This window comes from Lithobates pipiens, unplaced genomic scaffold, assembly GCF_037356315.1.
Source record: "Lithobates pipiens isolate NorthernLeopardFrog02 unplaced genomic scaffold, aLitPip1_a1.2 Scaffold_10, whole genome shotgun sequence".
In the NCBI taxonomy this organism is placed as follows: Eukaryota; Metazoa; Chordata; class Amphibia; order Anura; family Ranidae; genus Lithobates; species Lithobates pipiens.
Genome location: NW_027507686.1, coordinates 51,312,516 through 51,338,239, shown reverse-complemented (window position 1 = coordinate 51,338,239; position 25,724 = coordinate 51,312,516). Strand labels below are relative to the sequence as shown.

Here is a 25,724-nt window from a genome sequence, read left to right as displayed (position 1 = left end):
CACACACGGCTGAGGACCTATACAAATACAATGTTACACAGTAAAATTAGACATATAGGCACAGCCCACAAACTCACCTGGATATCTGTGTCCTTCACTGGCTCAAGAGGCTCAAATGTTGTTACTGCACTGAGACTTTCTAGTCTCTGGGATATGTGAGAGATGTCCAACCCTCTGGAACCCAGCAAAACCGACCTAAAGATGGGATATAAGCAAAGCTTGAGCCATTTTCTATCACAATATAATTACATACATATAACTTATAAAAATACATCCTCATTTGAATAAAGACAATGCTCATCTGCTGACTGCAGGTTATGGATAATACAAGTCAGGTTAGTTCTTACGCTTTAACATTGGCTGACTCCTGAGAAGTACGGGTCATAGTCCTGGAGCGAAGCCTCTCTCCAGCTTGCTGGATTTCCTGAAGATTTCTTTCCACATGAGGCAGCTCTGTGATTCCTTCTGTCTCTGCAGCTAATTGTTCTGCTTGCTGCAGGAGCTCTCCAAAGCCCTCACCGTCCATTGCGAGGGAAGATCTGTAACATATATTAAGTTAATACTAGCCACTAAAGTACATACTGTGTGCAATATATATTTATTTATTATTTTGGGGGGGGGGGGTGTATACCTGTCAATTACCTGTGGATTACCTGCTTCCACTTTCAGGTAAGATCGCTGCATTGTGTGGCGACCTACACAATTTCCAGAAGCAAGGCTTCACTTCCCGTTTCCCTTAGTGAAGATGACGGTGCGTGCACCCAGAGGCGACATCACAGGATACAAGGACAGGTAAGTGTCCTTATATTAAAAGTCAGCAGCTACAGTATTTGTAGCTGCTGACTTTAATGTTCTTTGTTTTTACAGTCTGGACCTCAGCTTTAAGGCAAACCTGCCCAGTGGGACAATCTAGAGGTATTTTGCAAGCCTGCAAAATGCATAATAGAGGATGACCTGAAAACGTCACTTACCCGGCTATCACTGGCTTCAACATAGTCCCAAGGCGAGACCTGGGACAAGCATGTACCCAGTGAAGTCAGAATTCCTGCGCTTCTGCATATGCATTCCAGGTCTGTGACTCAGAAATTACTAAAGCCAACGAATCGTCACATCAACCATCCAACCAGCATTTTCAGAAAGAGCTTTATTCACACAGACTGCGCTGGCTGGAGGAGGACTGTTCCTGTCAGGGCCCGCTCACAGCATTGGTGGTGCAGGAAACACGATGCTCTTTTTAAATTTGCACAAGTGCAATTCATTGTTAATGGCACACCAAACGCACCTACTAAATGAATGTGGTACTGCTTGCTGCCTGTCAAATGCTGCCAGCCGAGTCAACTTTTCTCCGGGTGTGAATCATCGCAGCCACGTCATATAAACGCCCCCGTCTGCTGCCTATTGCAGCTTAAAGCGGAGCTCCACTCAAAAGGGGAAGCTTTCAGCATTCCCCCCATGCCACTTTTGGCATGTAATTTTTTTTTTATGAGGGGAAAAAAAAAAAATTGCCTAGAAGTTCTCCGCCCCCCCTCCCTCCCTGCAAATGCATATGACTGCTGGACCATTCAGCAGCCGCATGCGATGTACGCACCCACCTGTGAAGTTGTAATGCACACCGGGAAGGGAAGAGAGAGAGAAGAGAGAGCTGCAATGACTCAGGTGAGCACACTGCTGGATCCTGGGACAGGTGAGTGTCTGTTTATTAAAAGTCAGCAGCTACACTTTTTGCCTATATGGCTTATCTATAGGTAGTGTAAATATCTACTAAACGTGTACCATTTAGGATATTTACATTACATGCAGCCGGTGACATCACTGATGCATGCGCTCTGCAAGAACAGCCACCCGTGCCATTCCTTCCAAGCCCTGTGCCGTGACCGGCGGCATGCATGGGAGTGATGTCATTGCGGCTCTGGCTAGTCAGGGTGAAGATGGAAGCGGCTGCAGCGTTGACATTGCAGTGCTAGAACAGCTTCGTTTTAAGGTAATTTTAACATAATGTGCAGTATACAACCGTCTCAATAAATGTAGAATACAACTGGAGCTCCACTTTATGGCCAGTGGCATCTCCAGCTTGTCACATCCCCAAAAAAATTAAGGACTACAAGTTCCAACATTAACTCCTAAGATCTAAGGATGTGACTTCCTCCAAAATTGAAGGACTACAAGTCCCAGCATAAACCCCTTAGAGCTAAAGATGTAACTCCTTAGATCTCACATGTTCATGCTGGGACCTGTAGCCCCGTTTGGGGGCTTTGGTGACATATCAGGGCTCTAAACAGACCCCTAATATCTCACTTTGACAGGGAAAGGGACCGAGGACAGAGATTCCCCAGTCCCTTTCTCTGCAGCCTCGGTGTCACTGTACAGTGAATGAATGGGAAGTGTTCTGTGCTGAGCAGCTTACCATTCAGTCACAAACGGAAGCCTAGGAACCCCCCTTTTCCTCACAGCAGCGGGAAGGAGAGGACAGAGGGAAGCTATCAGTGCTGCAGGGAGCCATCACAGGGTGAATCATGACAGTTGGCAACCCTGTGTCCTTCCGCACCGGGTCCAGCCGACTTCTCCTACCTGGGGCCCGGGAACTGGGTGCAGTGCTTCTTCTGCAGCATTCTCCTGAGCCAGGGACTGTGGTGTTTTATTAGGAATGGCGGCGATCTGCGATTTTTTTTATCGTGACTGCGACATTATGGCAGACACATCGGACACTATTTTGGGACCATTGTCATTCATACAGCAATCAGTGCGATAAAAACGCACTGATTACTGTATAAATGACACTGGCAGGGAAGGGGTTACAAATTCAAGGGGTTAAGTGTGTCCTAGGGAGTGATTCTAACTGTGTGTGTGGGGGGGCGGTGGGCTTCTACTCACATGACAACGACCACTGTTCTCGATGACAGGAAGCAGTGATCTCTGTCATGTCACTAGGCAGAACGGGGAAATGCTTAGATTACAAAGGCATCTCCCCGTTCTACCTCTCCATGACACGACCGGGACATCGAGTTCCGCAGAACGTGGCGGGCACATGCGCCCGTAGTGCCGCTTCTTAAAGGGGATGTACCTGTACGCCCTTTTGCCCACCCGCGCCATTCTGCCGATGTATATCGCCGTGCAGCGGTTCATTTCATTGTCGGGAGCCGCAGATCACTCCGACTGCACCCGAAAGTGGTGAAATAATCCCTATTTCTGCCCATTATTAGCCCTGAGTTGCAAACGTCCATGCTTCCTGTGTCAGTTTAATTTAATTGGGGGTGGGGCACATACATGGGGTGGGGGTCATGGCCCACTCTGGCCCCCCCCACAGTGACGCCACTATTGGCGATGAGCGAAAACATAGCTCAACCATGCATTTTTGCCAACTAATGGCACTGCAAGCACAGCACATCTCTCATTGGCTGCGATAACACACATTGTCATTGGTGTGAATGGGACCTAAAGGAGCTCCCAGGAGTAATAGAGAGCAGTGTGTGAGCAGCTCGGGGCCTGTACACCTCACATACACTGAGGAGGAGGCCGGATATCACTGAGAGAACAAGCCAGAGAGCGGCCGCTGTGTCCTCTACTTCCCCGTACACCGCACACCCGTCCCCCGGGTCTCCCCGGCTCCCTTCCCCCTCACATGTCTCTCTCACTCCCTCCATACCTGCTCTGCTCCGCTCTCCTCGCGCTCTCCGGCTCCTGCTCTCTGATTGGCCGGCTTCCTCCCAGCATGCTGCGCGCCCTCGAAAAAACTTTATTCAGCGTGTCAGAGCGCAGACACTGTCAGTGGTGGCTGGAAAGCGTTGTGCAAGTTCTGCTTCTAGACAAATAAAATGAGCTTTACTGCATAGTAATGGACAGTCCCTATCAGCGTGACCGCTTCATATACTGTACACATCTATTTCCTCTTCTGTTCTCTTCGGAGGACACAGAGGAGATCCATAGCTACAAACTGTCCCTGATTTCTATGGACTGTCCCTCATCCAGTCCCTCTTTCCTTCTCACGCGTCCCTCATTTACATCTGATCTATACAGTTGTATATGAAATGCACGACTTACAGTATCTATCAAAAAGTATTTAGCAAAACCCTTTATCCTTTTTGTTGTCTGTATGAAAAATTAATAATAAAAAAAGTGATTAATAAAAAAAACTTTCATAAGATTTATAAATTTGCTGCATTTCTAAATTCCAAAAGTCAATTTTAAGAAATAATAGAGGTAAATAAATAATAATTAAAAAAAACACTTGTGGGTTTAACCAATCAAAATGTTTTTGTACAAATAAAGGAATAGTCGTGGGTTAAAAAAAAAAAAAACACGTGTGGGTTAATTTATATATTTTTTGTACAATTCTCCTTTAAGGGGGCGTGGCAGGGGGTGTGTCCTATGCTTACATACTTTTGCTGATACATACCTTCCCAACTTTTTGAGATGGGAATGAGGGACACATTAGCAAAGGTATGTGGGCATAGGACACACCCCCTACAACGCCCCATTAAAAGAAAATTATACAAAAAATATATATAAATAAACCCACAAGTGTTTTTTTTTTTTTTTTTTTTTTTTTACCACTACTATTCCTTTATATTGGCTTTTGAAATTTACAAAGGCAGCAATTTTGAATTTGGTTGAAAGGTTTAACGATGTGAAAAAAAGTTTTGAAAGATAAAACTATCTAGATCAGACCAAAATGAGGCACAAATGAAGAGGGAAGAGGGACTTTGTTCCAAATCAGGGAGAGTCCCTTGAAATCAGGGACTGTTGGGGGCCATGCTAATAGGTCCCCCTTATTCCCATCTCAGAAAGTTGGTCAATACGCATTGAGGTCACCCTCTGGAGTAGAACACTAGATGAAAACCTCCCCTTCAACCTCTGCAGTAATGCTGGCAGCACTCATACGCCTATTTCTCAAAGACAACCTCTGGATATGATGCTGAGAATGTGCATTCAACTTCTTTGGTTGACCATGGAGAGGCCTGTTCTGAGTGGAACACCCTAATCACCCAGAGCTGTCTCCCGAGATCTGCTCTGAAATGTTACACCCAGGCATTGTGTAGCCCACACTGCCTGTGAAACATTGAGTAGAACGTGAGGCGAGAGTCACTCAGTGTGTGAAACTGTCAGCTAATATAACGGCTTGCACAGAGAGAGACCAGCTGTCACAACTCAGCGGTGATGTCGGGGTGGAAGGGACCAAAAGGACAACAAACACCAGCCAATGGGATGGAGTCTGGGTGGGCCACTACAAGTATGTGGCCTACCCCTTTTTTTAAGCAGCCCAATCATTGGCTGGTGTTTGATAGCTGCTCGGTCCCGCCCATCCCCGACATCACCGCAGAGTTGTGACAGCTGATCTTCACCCTGCATACAGTTACATTATCTGACAGCTTCACACACTGAGCAGCTCTCTCCTCACAATCGCCTCACAATCTCCTCTGTCAGTGCCTCTATCAGTGCCAATCAATGCTGCCAATCAGTGCCCATCAGTTCCGCCATCAATGCCACTATCAGTGGTAAGCAATGCTGCCAATCAGTGCCGCAATCAGTGCCGCTATCAGTGCCAAACAGTGCTGCCCATCAGTACCAATCACTGCTTTCAATCAGTGCCCATCAGTCCCACAATCAGTGCCACTATCAGTGCCAATGAGTAGTGCCAATCAATGCCGCAAATCAGTGCCACTATCAGTGCCAATCAGTGCTGCCCATTAGTGCCACTATCAGTGCCAATCAGTGCTGCCCATCAGTGCTGCAATCAGTGCCCTTAAGTGCTGCATATCAGTGGCATTGTCAGTGGCAATTAGTGCTGCCCATCAGTGCCAATCAATGCTGCCAATCAGTGCCTATCATCGCCAACCAGTGATGCCCATCAATGCTGACAATTGGTGCTGCCTATCAGTGCCCATCAGTTCCGCTATCAGTGCCAATCTGGGCTGCCTATCAATGCCAGGGTGGCTATGGCTAGTTATTTCCCATACGTAGGCTGCCATGGAGTCTGTCGGGAAAACAGAAAATTTATATCAAATACTTACCGTAATTTTACTTTCCTGATGGACTCCATGGCAGCCTACGTATGGGTTAATCCCGCCTCTCCTACCTCATAGGACTCCACTCCCATAAATCATTGCTTCTAGTCAGAGACCACGTTCCGTAACTTAGCCTACTTCAGCAAATGGGAGGGAACTCCTGCTGCCATGGAGTCCATCAGGAAAGGAAAATTACGGTAAGTATTTGATATAAATTTTCAGTTTTCCTGACAGACTCCATGGCAGCCTACGTATGGGAAATAACTAGCCATACACACCCGAGTGGGCAATTGCTGGATAAAGAAAAGAAGGTTTAATTGGCACCGTCAACAGATAAGACATTCAAACCAAAATTAACTGAAGACAAAGAAGCCAGTTCTACACAACAGTGTGTCATAAAAGTATTAATCGACCAGGGGGCCGCTTTACAGATCACTTCCGGGGAAACATGACGGGAAGCTGCCCACGATGTAGAAACGCTCCTAGTAGAATGAGCAGTAACCGCTTCTGGGGGAGCCAAACCCTTAGCCTTATAAGCCCTTTGGATGGCTTGGACAATCCAAGACGCAATGGTTCTGGAAGAGGCACATAACCCCTATTCTTCCCATAAAAGTAAATGAACAGGTGGTCTGAATTCCGGAAAGGAGCTGTGGCTTCTAGGTATTGCTTTAAGACTTCCCCAACATCTAGAGGATGAATACTGGAGTCTTCATTTGTCTGGAAAATTGGAAGGACAATTTCCTGATTTTCATGAAAAACAGTTGTTACTTTCGGATTTGATCCTAACATGGAATCAAGACTGCCCGATCTGGGAAAAAAGTGAGAAATGGCTCCTTGCAGCCTAGAGAACTAATCTCAGAAACTCTCTTGGCCGATGTTATGGCTACTAGGAAGGCAGTTTTAAGAGAGAGATCCTTAATAGATGCTTGTCCCATATGCATTTCTGAGAAAAAGCCCAAAACAAACGGAAGATCCCATTTTGGAAACCTCGGTTTTCTCTGAGGTCTGAGTCTTATTGCCCCTTTGAAGAACTGCCTAGTGAGAGGATGCTTGGCCCATGAAACTCCTGAGAATGCAGAAATTGCACAAACCTGAACCCACAAGGAACTTACTGATAAGGACAAATCTAGACCTGTTTGTAGAAAACCAATAACATCCCGTATCTTCGGATCTCTACATGAGCCGTTGGATGTAGACACATAGTCCACAAACTTTGACCAAATTCTCTGATAAACTTTGTTGGTACCTGGTCTTCTGGCATTTAGTAAAGTAGCAATGGCTGTGTCAGGACAGCCTAACGCTTCCAGCCTTTTCCTCTCAAAAACCAGGCCATCAGATGGAGCTGTGATGGGCATGGGTGATAGGTTGTTCCCTGTAACAAGAGGTCCGGTCTGGGAGGGAGAGGAACTGGATCCTGGTAGCTGAGCTGTAACCTGTTGGACCAGTATGGAACAACCGCTACTATTTCGACCTCTTCCCACCTGAGCCTGGACAGAAATCAGAGAATGACCGGAACCGGGGGAAAAGCATAAGCCTTGTGGAATCTCCACTGGTCCGTTAGTAAATCCACTCCGAAGGCCTGGGGAAAACGACACCTCGTGTAATATTTCTCTAGTTTGAAATTGCACGGGGAGGCAAACAGGTCCACCTCCGGTAGAATTCCCAGAGACAGAATCCAGTTTAGCGCCTCGATGTGGAGAGACCATTCGTTGTTGTCCAGGGAAAACCTTGAGAGAAAGTCCGCCTGGACATTTTGAATTCCCGGAAGATAGACCGCCGTCAGATTCAATAGATTCGACTGGGCCCAAGACATGATTGGCCTTACTTCCTTCAGCAAGGAAAGACTGCGGGTGCCCCCCTGTCTTTTGATGTAAGACACACCTGTCGTATTGTCCATCCTTAGAAGGACTGAGGATCCTGATGTCAGGTGGAGAAAGGCCTGCAAAGCACGGAAGGCGGCCCGGAGCTCCAACACATTTGAGACTACCTTCTGGGGTGGGGAAATCCCATACGCATTGGGCTACTTTCGACAGACAGAGAGCACCCCAACCTCTGCTGCTGGTGTCCGTTGTCACTGTCACCTAGGAGACCGGGGCTATTGAATGGCAATTCAGAAGATTTTTCTGCTGTAACCACCAGGGGAGACTCTCCCTCATTGAAGGGGTTATCCGAACCAGATGGTCTCGGGAGCCCGGATACCACTGTTGGAGAAAGCCCTTCTGAAAGGGTTGCATCTTCCATTGTGCCCATTTCCCCATCGGAGCTGTGGCCACCATGGTACCTATTATCAGACACTGAGGCCCTGAGAAGGAGAGATGACATTGCAAGATAGACTCTGTCACGAATCACCGGAATCTTCTCTAGAGGTAAGGAGATTGTACTCTTTACTGTGTTGAATTGGGCTCAGAGAAACGTTAAGGACTGAGTTGGGATTAGATTATTTTTTTCCATGTTTAACAGCCACCCGAATTCCGTCAGGGTAGAAATTACCTGATCTCGATGTGACAGTGGTCTCTGTTTTGAGAAAGAAAGAGTAGATCGCCCAGGTAATGGTGCAATCGAATACCTTTGACCCGGATTAGAGCCACGATAGCCAGTAAGAGCTTGGAAAACACCCGAGGCGATGTTGTAAGCCCGAATATGAGACATGTAAACTGAAGGTGCGTTTGATCCACTGCAAAACGAAGATACTTCTGAAAATCCCTTGCGATAGGAACATGAAAGTAAGCATCTTTCAGGTCTATGGAAATAAGACAGTCACCTGGTTGGATCGTCTGGCGTATTGTTAGCAATGTCTCCATCTTGAACTTTTCTTTCCTTATAAATGAGTTCAGGTGTGTCAAATCGATGACCGGTCTCCAGGAACCGTTCTTTTTGAGGACCATGAAAAAGGGGGAAAAAAAACCCTTGGAACCTTTCCTCGGCTGGGACCCGAATGGTGGCCCCTTGGGCCAACAGGGATTCTGTATAAGACAGAAGAATTTGTCTCTTTTCTTCTGAGTGTGGCAGAATTGTCGGAACTGCATATGGGCGGGCTGCTGAAGACCCAGGAATGACCCACTGACACTGTTTTGATCGACCAATAGTCCTTGACCGAGGCTGCCCAGACGTGCTGAAAAAGAGCCCCAACTTGCTCCGCCTGGACAGGCTCTATATCAAAAGGACTTGGAAGGCTCCCATCCCCCGGACGAAGCTAAGTTTGAGGACTTCTCGCCTCTGACTTCTGGCCAGAGGGCTGATTTCTCCTCCAGTTTTTTCTAAATTTGCGTCCAGGTCTGTAGCGACAGGATTCTCTAGCGCGCTCTGGATCCTGTCTATGTTGAGATCTTCTCTGGCCCAGGAGACGGCGATCCTGGGGTAAGAACCCCGACTTACCACCTATAGCACGCGTAATAGCTGAATCCAGCTTGTTCCCAAAAAGGGAAGAACCCTCAAAGGGAATTCTGCACCACGCCTGTTTAGAGGCAGGATCAGCAACCCAGGGACGTAGCCACAAGGCACGCTTAGCCGTAACGGAAGAAAGCATAACACGTGCTACTAGGCGAATAATATCAAGGGATGCCTCCCCAGGAAGGCCGAAGCAAGCCTCAGCTCATGTATTGGTAATCTCCTGACCAAATCTTCAGACATACTGCCCAGGGCTGCGCCAACATCATCCGTCCAGGACTCCATCGCTTTGGACAATGCTGCCAGGGCTAAGGCTGGTTTACAAGCCATACCTGCTGTTATATAAATACGTTTCAAGTCCGTATCAATCTTTCTTTCTAAGCCATCCTTGAAGGACACAGTATCTTCCAGAGGGAGTGTAACATGTCTCACTAACCTCATTAAGGCTGCGTCAATGAGAGGGGCTGACTCTAGATGTTTCACCTCATTACTCTTGAATGGGTACATTTTTGATATTTTAGAAATCAAGGAGTTTTTCCTCTCAACTTTACTCCACTTGTCCATAATAATTTTGCCGAGTTCACCCAAGAAGGGGAAGTTTGGGCGTTCCTTCTTAAGATGTTTAAAATATTTCCTCTGTTTAGAGGGAGCTTCTACAGGATCTTCCCATCTCAATGCGTCCTTAACCGCTCTGACCAACTGCGGAACTAAGGAAAAATCAAAACCGGCACCAGGTTCCATCCCTTCGGTCTCGCTGTCAGAAGATCCGGTAAATGAGGGACTATGACGAGAGGGACCAGGAACCTCTGTATCAGATATTTCAGTGGCTAGAGCCGTAACGGAGGGAGGGATAAACGGCTGATCAGAATCTGCTTTACTCAGTGATTCCTGAACTACTCTCCTGACCAGAGCTTCCACTTGCTGGTCCCCGGCTCCTCTTTCCTTCATGGCTCTATCATAACATAGCTCGCAGAGGGATTTACCCTCTGGGACCTGAGCATTACATCCCCAGCAAGCTCTTTTCTCTGAGTGTCTGGCATGGCGCTGGGAATGTCGACCAGACTCAGACTTAGACCTCTCTTTGCGGTGTCTGGATGGTGACCTAATATGTCTAGAACTTGACGTGGAATTAGGGTTGCCACCTGTCCGGTTTTGACCCGGACAGTACGGGTTTAGGAGGCTGTGCCCGGGTTTCCCTCTGGCTCACACCCGGACACCATTTCCAGCTGACAGGGGTACCATGGGGCCTCCTTTTACGAGCCCCAGCACACAAGGGGACCTGGACAGCAGGGGCATCGGAGCGGCGGGCGGGGGGAGCAATTACAGAGCAATCAAAACATATGAGAGAGAGCGGGCGACAGACAGCTGCTGGTGCGGAAGGTTTTAATAAAATAAATGCTTAAAAGCAATCCACTCACTCTACATGTCAGAGCTGTATATGTCAGTCTGTGAAGTTGGCTGTCCCATTCTCCCCTCCGATCCACGCTGCTCTTATCACTGAATCTCTGGAGGAAGCCAAGGATACAGAGCTGCGGGGAGACTGCAGTGAGCTGTCAGCCTGGGATGCTGTGACCAATCAGAGCATTCCAGAGGCTTAACCACGCCTCCATCATCAGAAACTGACAGTTCACGAGTTCACATGAGTTTCCCGATTCAGTGATAAGAGCAGCGTGGATCGGAGGGGAGAATGGGACAGCCAACGTCACAGACTGACATATACAGCTCTGACATGGAGAGTGAGTGGATTGCTTTTAAGCATTTATTTTATTAAAAACTTCTGCACCAGCAGCTGCCTGTCGCCTCTCTCTCCCTTATGTTTTGACCCTTCTGTGTTTTGACCCTTCTGTGTTTGGACCCTTCTGTGTTTTGACCCTTCTGTGTTTGCGACCCCCTCCTGTGTATTTGCACCCCCCTCCTCTGTAATTGCCCCCCCCTTCTCTGTAATTGCCCTCTCTCTGTAATTTCCCCTCTCCTCTGTATTTGCACCCCCTTCCTCTGTAATTGCACGGGCCCCTCCTGTCACACCGCACCCCCTGCTGTCACGCCGCACCCCCTGCTGTCACGCCGCACCCCCTGCTGTCACTCCGCACCCCCTCCTGTCACACTCTGCACCCCCTCCTGTCACACCGCACCACCTCCTGTCACATTCTGCACCCCCTTCTGTCACACTCTGCACCCCCTCCTGTCACACACTGCACCCCCTCCTGTCACACACTGCACCCCCTCCTGTCACACACTGCACCACCTCCTGTCACACACTGCACCACCTCCTGTCACACCGCATCCCCTCCTGTCACACCGCATCCCCTCCTGTCACACCGCATCCCCTCCTGTCACACCGCACCACCTCCTGTCACACCGCACCCCCTCCTGTCACACCGCACCCCCTCCTGTCACAACGCACCCCCTCCTGTCACACTCTGCACCCCCTCTTGTCACACCACATTCCCTCCTGTCACTCTGCACCCCCCCGTCACACTCTGCACCCCCTCCTGTCACACTCTGCACCCCCTCCTGTCACACCACACCCCCTCCTGTCACACTCTGCACCCCCTCTTGTCAAACTGCACCCCCTCCTGTCACACCGCATCCCCTCTTGTCACACTCTGCACCCCCTCCTGTCATACCACACCCCCTCCTGTCACACTCTGCACTCCCTCCTGTCACACCACTCCCCCTCCTATCACACTCTGCACCCCCTCTTGTCAAACTGCACCCCCTCCTGTCACACCGCATTCCCTCCTGTCACTCTGCACCCCCTCCTGTCACTCTGCACTCCCTCCTTTCACACACTGCACTCCCTCCTTTCACACACTGCACTCCCTCCTTTCACACACTGCACCCCCTCCTGTCACACTCTTCCCCCTCCTGTCACACCCTGCACCCCCTCCTGTCACACCGCACCCCCTCCTGTCACACCGCACACCCTCCTGTCACACTCTGCACCCCCTCTTGTCACACCACATTCCCTCTTGTCACTCTGCTTCCCCTCCTGTCACTCTGCACCCTCCCCTGTCACACTCTGCACCCTCCCCTGTCACACTCTGCACCCTCCCCTGTCACACTCTGCACCCTCCCCTGTCACACTCTGCACCCTCCTGTCACACTCTGCACCCTCCTGTCACACTCTGCACCCCTTCCTCCCTCCTGTCACACTCTGCCCCCTCCTGAAACTCTGCACCCCCTCCTGTCACACTGCACCCCCTCCTGTCACTCTGCACCCCCTCCTGTCACTCTGCACCCCCTCCTGTCACACTGTGCCCCCCTCCTGTCACACTGTGCCCCCCTCCTGTCACACTGTGCCCCCCTCCTGTCACTATGTGCCCCCCTGTCACACTCTGCTACCCTCCTATCACTCTGCCCCCTACTTTCACACCGGGGTACTGATGTAAAGAAGACTACTAATGTAAATTGAGATTTGAAAGAGGGTCTCTTGATTTAAGGAGGGCTCCTAATGTAAAGGGGCCCTTGATATGTGGAGCTACTGATATAAGGGGCCCCTGCTGTTGTGAGGGAGGACTCTGATGTGAAGGGGGGGGGACTCTGATCTCATAGGGGGACCATTGATGCTCAGTACAGTGCTCCTAATGTAAAGGGTGACTCCTGGTGTAAAGGGGGACTCCAGACTCCCGAAACCTGATGAAGGGGGACTCCTGATCTAAAGGGAACTTTAATGTGAAAGGGGGATTCCTGAACTGATGGAAGTCTTTAGGGGTCATTGATATAAAGGGACTCTCATATAATGGGGGTCTTTAATCTAATAGGGCACTGATATAAGGGCACTCTGTTCTAATGGGGGGTCTCTAAGGAGAGGTAAAAATTTGCTGTGCGCTGTTAAAGTGTTCGGGTTTAGCTTGAAGAAAAGGTGGCAACCCTACGTGGAATGGCGATGTTGCGACCTAGACTGGTCCGAATCTTTATGCGCTGACAACTGAGGCTCAGACCTAGAAGGGCTGGAAAGAGAACATGCAAAACAAAATCATCCTGATCCTAATCCAAGCACTACAGGCAGAATGAAAAACATAAAAGATTCCATCCTACCTGCGGCATAAGGGTTGGCCACTGGGGGGCGGCGATACGTCCATAGCGGTGTAGTGTGACATTTTGCTGCCTATCACAGGATGCTGCGGAAGTGACGTTGTTGCGTACTGCGCATGCGCGATGCGTTCCAAACACTCGCGCCGTGCGTTCCAACATAGTTTCGGCAATACAGTTCAGCGAAACCATCACATAATGTTACGGAAGTGATGTTACACACAACACAAACACTGGGCCACGTTGTTGCGTACTGCGCATGCGCGATGCATTCCAAACACTCGCGCCGTGCGTTCCAACATAGTTTCGGCAATACAGTTCAGCGAAACCATCACATAATGTTACGGAAGTGATGTTACACACAACACAAACACTGGGCCGTGCATTACAACACTAATACTTCCCTTGTTACCTAGTAGGTTTTGCATTGCTGGGACTTGTAGTGCCTATCCTGAGCTACATGCTTCAATGTTCAGTGTCCTCATCCTTATCCCCGAGCTTCAATGTTCAGTGTCCATCCTTATCCCCGTGCTTCAATGTTCAGTGTCCTCATCCCTATCCGCGAGCTTCAATGTTCAGTGTCCTCATCCTTATCCCTGTGCTTCAATGTTCAGTGTCCTCATCCTTATCCCCGAGCTTCAATGTTCAGTGTCCTCATCCTTATCCCCGAGCTTCAATGTTCAGTGTCCTCATGCTTATCCCCGAGCTTCAATGTTCAGTGTCCTCATCCTTATCCCCGAGCTTCAATGTTCAGTGTCCATCCTTATCCCCGTGCTTCAATGTTCAGTGTCCTCATCCCTATCCGCGAGCTTCAATGTTCAGTGTCCTCATCCTTATCCCTGTGCTTCAATGTTCAGTGTCCTCATCCTTATCCCCGAGCTTCAATGTTCAGTGTCCTCATCCCTATCCCTGTGCTTCAATGTTCAGTGTCCTCATCCTTATCCCCGAGCTTCAATGTTCAGTGTCCTCATCCCTATCCCCATGCTTCAATGTTCAGTGTCCTCATCCCTATCCGCGAGCTTCAATGTTCAGTGTCCTCATCCTTATCCCTGTGTTTCAATGTTCAGTGTCCTCATCCCTATCCGCGAGCTTCAATGTTCAGTGTCCTCATCCTTATCCCTGTGCTTCAATGTTCAGTGTCCTCATCCTTATCCCCGAGCTTCAATGTTCAGTGTCCTCATCCTTATCCCCGAGCTTCAATGTTCAGTGTCCTCATGCTTATCCCCGAGCTTCAGTGTTCAGTGTCCTCATCCTTATCCCTGTGCTTCAATGTTCAGTGTCCTCATCCTTATCCCCGAGCTTCAATGTTCAGTGTCCTCATGCTTATCCCCGAGCTTCAATGTTCAGTGTCCTCATCCCTATCCGCAAGCTTCAATGTTCAGTGTCCTCATCCTTATCCCTGTGCTTCAATGTTCAGTGTCCTCATCCCTATCCGCGAGCTTCAATGTTCAGTGTCCTCATCCTTATCCCTGTGCTTCAATGTTCAGTGTCCTCATCCTTATCCCCGAGCTTCAATGTTCAGTGTCCTCATCCTTATCCCCGAGCTTCAATGTTCAGTGTCCTCATGCTTATCCCCGAGCTTCAGTGTTCAGTGTCCTCATCCTTATCCCTGTGCTTCAATGTTCAGTGTCCTCATCCTTATCCCCGAGCTTCAATGTTCAGTGTCCTCATGCTTATCCCCGAGCTTCAATGTTCAGTGTCCTCATCCCTATCCGCAAGCTTCAATGTTCAGTGTCCTCATCCCTATCCCCAAGCTTCAATGTTCAGTGTCCTCATCCCTATCCCCCTGCTTCAATGTTCAGTGTCCTCATCCCTATCCGCGAGCTTCAATGTTCAGTGTCCTCATCCTTATCCCCCTGCTTCGATGAGGACACTGAACATCGAAGCATGGGGATAAGGATGAGGACACTGAACATTGAAGCACGGGGATAAGGATGAGGACACTGAACATTGAAGATCGGGGATAAGGATGAGGACACTGAACATTGAAGCACAGGGATAAGGATGAGGACACTGAACATTGAAGCTCGCGGATAGGGATGAGGACACTGAACATTGAAGCACGGGGATAAGGATGGACACTGAATATTGAAGCTCGGGGATAAGGATGAGGACACTGAACATTGAAGCATGGGGATAGGGATGAGGACACTGAACATTGAAGCTCGGGGATAAGGATGAGGACACTGAACATTGAAGCAGGGGGATAGGGATGAGGACACTGAACATTGAAGCTCGCGGATAGGGATGAGGACACTGAACATTGAAGCACGGGGATAAGGATGGACACTGAACATTGAAGCTCGGGGATAAGGATGAGGACACTGAACATTGAAGCATGGGGATAGGGATGATGACACTGAACATTGAAGCTCGGGGATAAGGATGAGGACACTGAACATTGAAGCAGGGGGATAAGGATGAGGACACTGAACATTGAAGCACAGGGATAAGGATGAGGACACTGAACATTAAAGCTCGAGGATAGGGATGAGGACACTGAACATTGAAGCACGGGGATAAGGATGGACACTGAACATTGAAGCTCGGGGATAAGGATGAGGACACTGAACATTGAAGCATGGGGATAGGGATGAGGACACTGAACATTGAAGCATGTAGCTCAGGATAGGCACTACAAGTCCCAGCAATGCAAAACCTACTAGGTAACAAGGGAAGTATTAGTGTTGTAATGCACGGCCCAGTGTTTGTGTTGTGTGTAACATCACTTCCGTAACATTATGTGATGGTTTCGCTGAACTGTATTGCCGAAACTATGTTGGAACGCACGGCGCGAGTGTTTGGAACGCATCGCGCATGCGCAGTACGCAACAACGTCACTTCCGCAGCATCCTGTGATAGGCAGCAAAATGTGACACTACAGCGGCAGACTCAAACAGCTAGGTAGTAAAAAACAAAAACAGTGCTTGCAGAGTACATAATACAGGGCAGGCATAGACTGACAATAGGAAAAAAGAGACCATACCTTGAGAATCAGGTAAGCAGATACCGGGAGCAGCTGCCTGAGCTCTAAAGCATCCCAATCAAATAGCTGTCTCTGACAGCTATTTGAATCTGCCGCTGAGTGATGACGTCATCGCGCCCACAGCGTACTTGCGCCGAGACTGACGTCGCTGTGCAACACCCGCGCGCATGCGCTTCCGCCGCCATCTTGCCCCGACCGCGCCTGCGCAAACCAAGCCTCGGTTTCAAACTAGACTTGCCAGCTGCGCAGATCAAAGCAGGAAGCGGCGAGTTGGAACGCAGAAGCGTCCCAGCGCCATGACCAGCTAGACCCACATGACAGAACAGCACAAAAACACACAAAAACTGCTGCCATAGAGAAAGAAAATATGTATACATTACCAGTCACCGCACAACACATGATCCGACACATGATCCGACACATGATCCGACACATGATCCGACCTGGACTGGGAGCTTGAAGTACTCACTGTGCACCCGGGGCATCATAAATGGGGGGCCTCCTGCTAATAGCAAGGACGTTTAGCCAAATTGCCAATGGCTAGTCAGTAAGCTCTTCATGGCATCGCATCAAAATCGCCCGTGCCCACCCTGCTAATAGCTGGGAAAATTGGGCTCCAGAAAGAACCGCCATCCTGAAATTCGTGCACAAAACCAGCAGGCCTGGATCCGAAAAACTTCATAAGGTAAGACACCTTGGTCCTAGGAGGAGGACAAAAAAGGAACGTGGTCTCTGACTTGGAGTCTGTCAGGAAATATATATATATATATATATATATATATATTTATATAATTAAAAGATATTTATTATAGCAAAAAGTACCAAATATTGTGCTTGTTTTGTTTATAGCTGAAAAAATAAAAAACGCAGAGGTGATCAAATACCACCAAACGAAAGCTGTATGGAAAAAAAAGACGTACATTTTGCTTGGGTACAGCGTCGCACGACCGCGCAATTGTCAGTTAAAGCGACGCAGTGCCGAATCACAAAAAATGGCCTGGTCATTCAGCAGCTAAATCTTCCGGGGCTGAAGTGGTTAACAGAAGTCAATGCAAGTCATACCAAAGTCAGAGCAAGTAGTACAGGAACCTTTCTCTAAGGTGAAGTGACTCAAGTCACACCAATTAGAATTGTTCCATTGCACTGAATGGGGTCCGACATCTGATGCTCCAAAGTCGGAGAGCTTGTAGCTTGTAGCATTAGTGTGAACCGGGCTTAATTTGAAGAAGCTGATTGGTTACTATGCACAGCTGCACCAGATTCTGTCTGTACCATTTTTTGTAAATCTCCCCAAGTTGTTTATAAAAAAGAATAAAAAATGACGGCGCATGTCAATACTAGCACATTTAACTATGCAAGCTAAATGCAACAGACATGATGTGACACCAGAAATATATTGGACTGAAGCCTGTACTTCTTTCAGTCAGCCGGTAGGTAGAGCTATGATAACACATCTTTTCAAACTAGTATATTTCTCCTAAAATGTCTCATTTTCTTTTTGTTATAGGAGGTGCAATCAATGCTCAACACAGAAGGGCTTCTTACATATTTTTGTCCTTTTGGCAATTTTGAAAAGTGGTTCTCAAAATGTATTCTACAAATGTAATTATGCAACATAACACAGATTTGTTACTTGCAGTTAAAGTATAAATGTGTTGTACAATGTTACACTAACTGACTAAAGTAGAAATGGCGATGAAAAAATATACAGATTATTGCACATTACAAGGGCTTTATGTATAAAAACTAGAGGTGCGCATCTTCACTGGTCTCATGATTATCCTGTGTTCGATTCGATTCCGCGATGTATCACGATTACTGCCCATGGGTTTTAGCAAAAAATTTAAAAGGGCAAGTTCACCTTTACAGAAAAATCTGTAAGATGTACTTACTTGGGACCCCCTCCTCACGCTGACCTGCAGTATGGTGATCTCCCATTCTACGGCCCGATATAGCCGCCTCACCGGACCAGGACTTAGAAATCCCCTTGGCTTAATCTCCAAAATGTCCCCCGTAAGAAGGGACGTTTCGAAGCATTCTAATTGGTCGGCGCTGTCACCAACCAATCAGATCCTCATAGCCCGTCCTGTCAGGGGGAAGTAGAGTGAATGCCGAGGGGATTTCTAAGCCCTGGTCCGGTGAGGCAGCTATACCGGGGCTCAGAACGGGAGATTGCCACACTCCAGGTCGGGGGGGGGGGAGGGGGGTGAGGAGGGGGTCCTGTGTAAGTTCACCTTACAGATTTTTCTGTAAAGGGGAACTTTCACTTTAAGCAGTCAGAATTGTTCAAGGCTGCATCCCCACCTGTGGTGTAGCAGTGTCAGGGCTGGCTTAGCCCTTCCTTCTCTGGGCTGGCTGCTCAGCTGTCGGCTAATTGTCAGCTCTCTTCTCTCTCCACAGTTACCAGCTGTTCCTGATGATGCTCGTCTGACCTGTCTACTTAAAGCCTTCCAGCTCACTTCACCTCTGCCTTCGCCTTGGTCACATCACTAGAAACCATCTCCTGTGGTTTGTTTAAAGACTGGCTTGCTGGCATCCCTTCTGGCTCCTTATCCAGCTTGCGGTTGCTCTACTTGGATCCCTGACTTCTGGCCTGGCTGACTACCTGATCTGGTTACTGGACTCTGGCTATGCTTTGACTACGCTTTTTCTATTTACCTGTGTGATTTAATTGTACTTCTGTCTCAGTCTGATTCATGGTTTCTGACAAGCAGGCCCTGGTTAGGACCTTGTAGTCCCCACAGTTGCAGTGTGTTAGGCCTTGGTCAGAACAGAAGAGAAATGCTGGGCCTTGTGGTCTCCCCAGTTGTAGTATAGAATTAGCAGACCCTGTTTAGGACACAGATGGAAAAGCTGAGCCTTGTAATCCCTTTAGTTGCAGAGTAGTAGGCCCTGATTCCGAGAGGAGGATTACTGAGACTTGTAGACCCCCCAGTTGTAGTGTAGTGGGTCCTAGTTTAAGGACAAAAGAGGAATGCTGGGACCTGTAGTCCTGCCAGTTGTAGTGTAGAAGGACTTGGTTAGTCTTTTCTGCGGGCGTGCTTTGGACCAGCTATGGGGGGGGGGGGGTTGGAGGCCGGTAGCCCCCTCCGCATGTGTTCGTTGGACTCGCTATGGAGGGAGGTTGGAGGCTTCTAGTCTATTCTGCATGCATGTGTTGGACTGGCTATGGGGGGAGGTTGGAGGTTGGAGACCGGTAGTCTTTTTTGTAGGTGTGCGTTGGCCCGGCTGTGGGGGGAGGTCAGAGGCTCTTTATTCTCTTTTGCAGGCATGCCTTAGACCGGCTATGAGGGGAGGTTGGAGGTTAAAATATTTTCTGGCAAGCATTCATTGGACCGGCTGTTTTTCCAGGCGTGCGTTTCACCAGCTTTATATCCAACCAAAACCTCTGTGTTTTAAATAATTTTTTTAAGTAGTTTAGAATTTCAATGTATTTCTTACTTTGGAGATGACATTAGAGTAGAGTTAGGGACCACACTATGCAGAGGTGCTTTGACGTGGCAGTGCGGCTTCACATATATTTGCAAATGTAACCACAAAAAGGGGGCGATTTACTACATCTGGTGCAGCTTTGCATGGTAGCCAATCAGCTTATAACTTCAGCTTGTTCAATTAGGCTTTGACAATAAAACCTGGAAGCTGATTGGTTTCTATGCAGAGCTGCACCAGATTTTGCACTCTGGTTTTATTAAATTTCCCCCAAACTGTTAAAACAATTTAGACATTTTTATTTTACTGGCTAGCTGGTAAGTGTCCTGAAGGACTCTGTGTATTGTGTTGTTCTGTGAACTGCCATGCTTAACCCCTTCCCGACCAGCCGCCGCAGTATCTGGTTGGCTCCCCTGGAACAGACAGATTTCTCTGCTGTCAGGGGTGAGGAGAGCGATCTGTTGTTCATACTAAGTATGAACAACAGATCTCTCTCCTCACCCAGGCAGTCCCATCCCCACACAGTTAGAATCACTCCCTAGGTAACACAGTTAACCCCTTGATCGCCACCTAGCGTTAACCACTTCCCTTTCAGTGACATTTACACAGTAATCTGTGCATTTTTATAGCAATGATTGCTGTATAAATGCCAATGGTCCCAAAAATGTGTCAAAAGTGTCCAATTTGCCGCAATTTTCCCGCCGCAATATCGCAGTCCCAATAAAATTCACAGATCGCTGCCATTACTAGTAAAAAAAAAATAATAATAATAAAAATGCCATAAATCTATCCCCTATTTTGTAGATGCTATAACTTTTGCACAAGCCAATCAACATACACTTATTGCAATTTTTATTACCAAAAATATGTAACAGAATACATATCGGCCTAAACTGAGAAATTGGGGATATTTATTATAGCAAAAAGTATAAAATATTGTGATTTTTTTGCAAAATTGTTGCTATTTTTTTGTTTATAGAGCAAAAAATAAAAACCGCAGAGATGATCAAATACCACAAAAAGAAAGCTCTATTTGTGGGGAAAAAAGGACATCAATTTTGTTTGGGTACAGCATTGCACGACCGCGCATTTGTCAGTTAAAGCAACGCAGTGCAGAATCACAAAAAATTGCCTGGTCATTGAGCAGCCAAATCTTCCGGGGCTGAAGTGGTTAAGCACCGAATCCCACTTTAGCAGTCGCACAATTAATTTCTAAGGCCTTTTTCACATGAAGGCTCTGATCAGGCTTGCCTATCAGTTTTTCAGGCGGACCCTCTATTGGCTTGACTTGTGTCTGTTTACACCCGCCTACCTCCGACCTGGTTCGCTAAAGAAAATTCGAAGGGGATCCTCCATGTAGGTGGATCAGCAGGCAGTTGGGTGTAAACAGACAGCAAAGTCTGTTTATACCCAGCCATCCATAGAGCAGAGTGGGCTCTGTCTATGTCTGCATAAACTGACAGACCTGTCATCCGGACCTTATCTGCCCAGTGTGAAAGGGGCTTAATGGATGGCACATTCACACATCAGAAGACTGCCCACCTTTTCGTGTGTGCCAAACCCCAATTCTGTGCAGCTGTGTTTGGTACAGTGGCTGTGTTTGATGGGCACAGTGAGGCTGCAATTAATAGGGTTTTTTTTTCAGAATTTTTCAGTTTGTTTGCGCCCCCCCAACAATGAGCACCAGCGGCCACTGCCAGGGACCAGCAAGTTATGTTTTTGGTTCCATAGACTTCAATGGATCAAAAATGTGTGTTGAAAAACACAAAATGCACCTGAAATATGCATCAGCTGCAACCTGCATAGGTGAGAACCAGGCCTTAATAATTACAGCTCACTTGCTTTAACACTTTTTTTTGTGATGTCAGCTTCAGTATGAAGGCAATTATCCATGTTGTGGCTCCCAATTACAATCCTTTAAAAGTGGTTTTCAATTGTGACCACTAGGTGTCAGCAGCAACATACTAACTAAGCTGACAACCACATAATCGTTAATTTTGAATTGTGCAAAAAATTTTGCTGGGAAATCTTCAGTCCAGAGGCTAACCATCAGGCTGGGTTCACACTGTTGTGAATTGGATACTTGGTTGCAGGCAAGATACACTTGTCTTTGTACTCCTCACCTGGTTGCCGCCACACATGCTTGACACCATCTGAACCAAATAAGTTGGTTCCAGTAATCCCTGTCCTTATCCTTCAGCAAACTGTTTGCAGGCTTTCTTGTGCGTCATCTTTAGAAGAGGCTTCCATCTGGGACGACAGCCATGCAGACCAATTTGACGCAGTGTGTGGCGTATGGTCTGAGCATTAACAGGCTGACCCCCCACCCCTTTAACCTCCGCAGCAATGCTGACAGCACTCATATGTCTATTTCCCAAAGGCAACCTCTGGATATGACGCTGAGCATGTCCACTCAACTTCTTTGGTCGGCCATGGTGAGGCCTGTTCTGCGTGGAACCTGTCCTGTTAAACTGCTGTATGGTCTTGACCCCCATGCTGCAGCTCAGTTTCAGGGTCTTCTTATAGCCTAGGCCATCTTTATGTAGAGCAACAATTCTTTTTTCAGATCCTCTGAGAATTCTTTACCATGTGGTGGTCATGTTGAACTTTCAGTGACCAGTATGAGAGAGTGAGAGTGATAACAACAAATTTAACATACCTGCTCCACATTCACACCTGAGACCTTGTAGAACTAATGAAACACATGATACCAGGGAAGAAAAATGGCTAATTGGGCCCAATTTGGACATTTTCACTTAACAGTGTACTCACTTTTGTTGCCAGTGGTGTAGACATTAATGGCTGTGTGTTGAGTTATTTTGAGGGGACAGCAAATTTACACTGTTATACAAGCTGTACACTCACTACTTTACATTGTAACAAAGTGTCATTTCTTCAGTGTTGTCACTTGAAAAGATATAATAAAATATTTACAAAAACGTGAGGGGTGTACCGTATTTCCATAATATCACTAAGGGGGAAAAAAAATTCTGTCTTTATAAATACCAGCGACTTTTGGCATCAGTGATAATATCCTAATAGTAAATTCAAAACCGTAAATGGTCATGTTGATGCATCAACTAAACTTTTCTGTTTCATGAATTATAAAATTAAAAAGTACTCAGTACCATATATACAAGTCACTTATGCACCTAGACCCAGAATGAGTAGTTCACTTTAACCACTTTAGCCCTGGAAAATTTGGTTGCTCAATGACCAGGAATTTTTTTGTGATACAGCATTGTGTCGCTTTAACTGACAATTGCGCGGTCGTGCCACATTGTACCCAAACAAAATTGACGTCCTTTTTTCCCACAAATAGAGCTTTCTTTTGGTGGTATTTAATCATCTCTGCGGTTTTTATTTTTTGCTCTATAAACAAAAGAAAAGGACTATTTTGAAAAAAAACACAATATTTTATACTTTTTGCTATAATTAATATCCCCAATTCTTTTTTAACCACTTCCCATCCAGCCTATACAAAATGATGGCCGGGCGGTGGTTCAGTTATCCTGACTGGGTGTCATATGATGTCCTTCAGGATAAAAAATTCACTCTCTAGATGTGCAAAGCTGGTAGAGGCACCCCCAAAAAGACTTGCAGCTGTAATTGCAGCGAAAGGTGGTTCTACAAAGTATTGACGCAGGGGGCTGAATGCAAATGCACACCACACTTTTCACATATTTATCTGTCAAAAACTTTGAAAACCATTTAAAATTTTCCTTATACTTCACAATTATGTACCACTTTGTGTTGGTCTATCACATAACATTCCAATAAAGTACATTTTACATTTTTGGTTGTAATATGACAAAATGTGGACCATTTCCAGAGGTATGAATACTTTTTCAAGGCACTGTAGCACTGAGTGCAGGTGCTGGTCTCAGGCAACAGGGGCAAGGCTGGATTAAGAACGTCATGGGCCTGGTGCTGAGGATTTTGGTGGGGCTTTTTATAAAATAAATAAATAAAAATGCAAACAATTTTTTGTTATAACAAATTAAATAGGGAGACGGAGTATGAGAGAGAGAGAGAGGGGATGAGAGAGAGAGAGAGAGAGACGGGATGAGGGGGGGGGGGTAAGGGAGGGAGGATGAGATAGAGAGGGGAGCATGCGTGGGAGTGATAGCAGCACAGCCTGGCCAAGGCAAGTGACCAAAGGCACAGAACCCAGAAGGAAGACGGGGTGAAGATGGAAGTGCCTGGGACCCGCTGGAATGATCACAGTGCAGCGCTGGAGGGCTCAGTCTGACAGGTAAGTGTACCCTAATTTGCTAATATGCTGTGCATACTTGTACATTATGGCATAACCTACCTCAGGGCCTCTAAAAAGTAGTAATGTTAGCAAAGTTTACTTCCGCTTTAATATCACAGGATCCCAAGAGCCTCTAATGGGGGCCCTCTACTGACCCGGTGGCCCTTGGGCGGTGCCCAAGTGCATAGTTACCAAATTTTCAAAATATTTTTAGGGACACTTTTTACCAGTGGTACAGTATATTTAGAGTAGCTGACATCCCCTATGTTCCTCTATACATCACAGTAGTAATCACAAAATTAAATGAGTACTAATAATGGGCAGAACAAATGTGAGGACTGAGAAGATTTCCTTTAGTTGAACTAACAAAAGTGCGCCCATTCTAGAGCTGGTAACATTGAGGTTATTCAATATAATTTTAAAGAACTGTTTGTAAGAGGCATAGGTGAGGAGTATGGATGGTAAAAAAAAGTGTGAAGTATGTGCCGAAGAGGAATGTGGAGGGTATAACAGTGGACACTATGTACAGAAGAGGAGTGTGGAGGGTATGATGGGGGCAGTATGTACAGGAGAGGAGTGTGGAGGGTATGATGGGGGCAGTATGTACAGGAGGGGAGTGTGGAGGATAAGACAGTGAGCAGTATGTACAGGAGAGGAGTGTGGAGGGTATGACAGTGGGCAGTATGTACAGGAGAGGAGTGTATGTAGCTTCTGACAGGCTGTGCAAGGAGCCCCCTATCTCCAGAACCATAGCCGATAGGAGCCCCTTTTGAGTGGTGGAGTAGATCTTCAGCTACATACCCCCAAAATTTGGGGTCTCTGTGACCCCTGGTCGCTGAGCCACAACATGCTCCTTACATTGGTGATCAGTGAGAGGAATGTTTTTTGTTTTTTTTTTGGAGCAAATTGGCCTATCTTAAGGTAAGGGGCCTGGAGCTGCAGCTCCAATAGCCACTATGTTAATCTGGCGAGCAAGGCACAGGTGAAGCCTACAACCCGCTGTCAGCAGCCTGTCATAATCAATGTCAGGTTGTAAAACTTGACAGTTGTTCCCAGTTGGTTGTATAGTTCCTGCATTTGGGGCATATGTCTGAATGCGAATGCTCCGTGGGAATAACGTTTGGAACAGCATCCAGCTTTCATGTATTTTAGCCTGTCATTGATTTTGACAGTCTGCTGGCATTGAGCTGTATGCTACACTTGTGTCTCTCTTGCACCCAAAAGGCTGGGTTTTTAATACTGTTGCAGGAGCCAAACCACCCGTGTGCCTGACCCTTTAAAGCGGGAGTCCGCCGGGACTCCGCGTTTTTTTTTTTTTTTAAAGTCAGCAGCTACAAATACTGCAGCTGCTGACTTTTAAAATAGTGACACTTACCTGTCCAGCGTGCCCGCGATGTCGGCACCTGAAGCCGATCTCTAGATCGACACTCGAGTGCTGCCGCCGCCATCTTGGGTATGGGAATCAGGAAATGGAGCCTTTCGGCTTCATTTCCCGGTTCCCTACTGCGCATGCGCGAGCCGCGCTGCGCAATGAGGATGGTCCCCGCTGCCTCTGGGATCTGTGTGTTTCCCAGCAGGCAGCGGGGCACTTGCGGAAGGGGGCGGGCACTTGCGGAAAGGGGCGTAATGT

General features: G+C 47.3%; 1 protein-coding gene across 1 annotated transcript in view; it reads right to left on the bottom strand.

Annotated features, from left to right (window-relative positions):
- NUP93 (nucleoporin 93) overlaps positions 1-3,756 on the bottom strand; it is a 42,834-nt gene extending 39,078 nt beyond the window's left edge. Inside the window, exons 1-3 of the mRNA XM_077454720.1 lie at positions 3,644-3,756; positions 348-539; positions 78-195 (exon numbers count right to left, since the gene is read on the bottom strand). Coding sequence (XP_077310846.1) covers positions 78-195; positions 348-539; positions 3,644-3,711 — 378 coding nt within the window. The 5' untranslated portion in view covers positions 3,712-3,756. The remainder of the gene's footprint in view (positions 1-77; positions 196-347; positions 540-3,643) is intronic.
- Between the last annotated feature and the right edge of the window lie 21,968 nt (positions 3,757-25,724).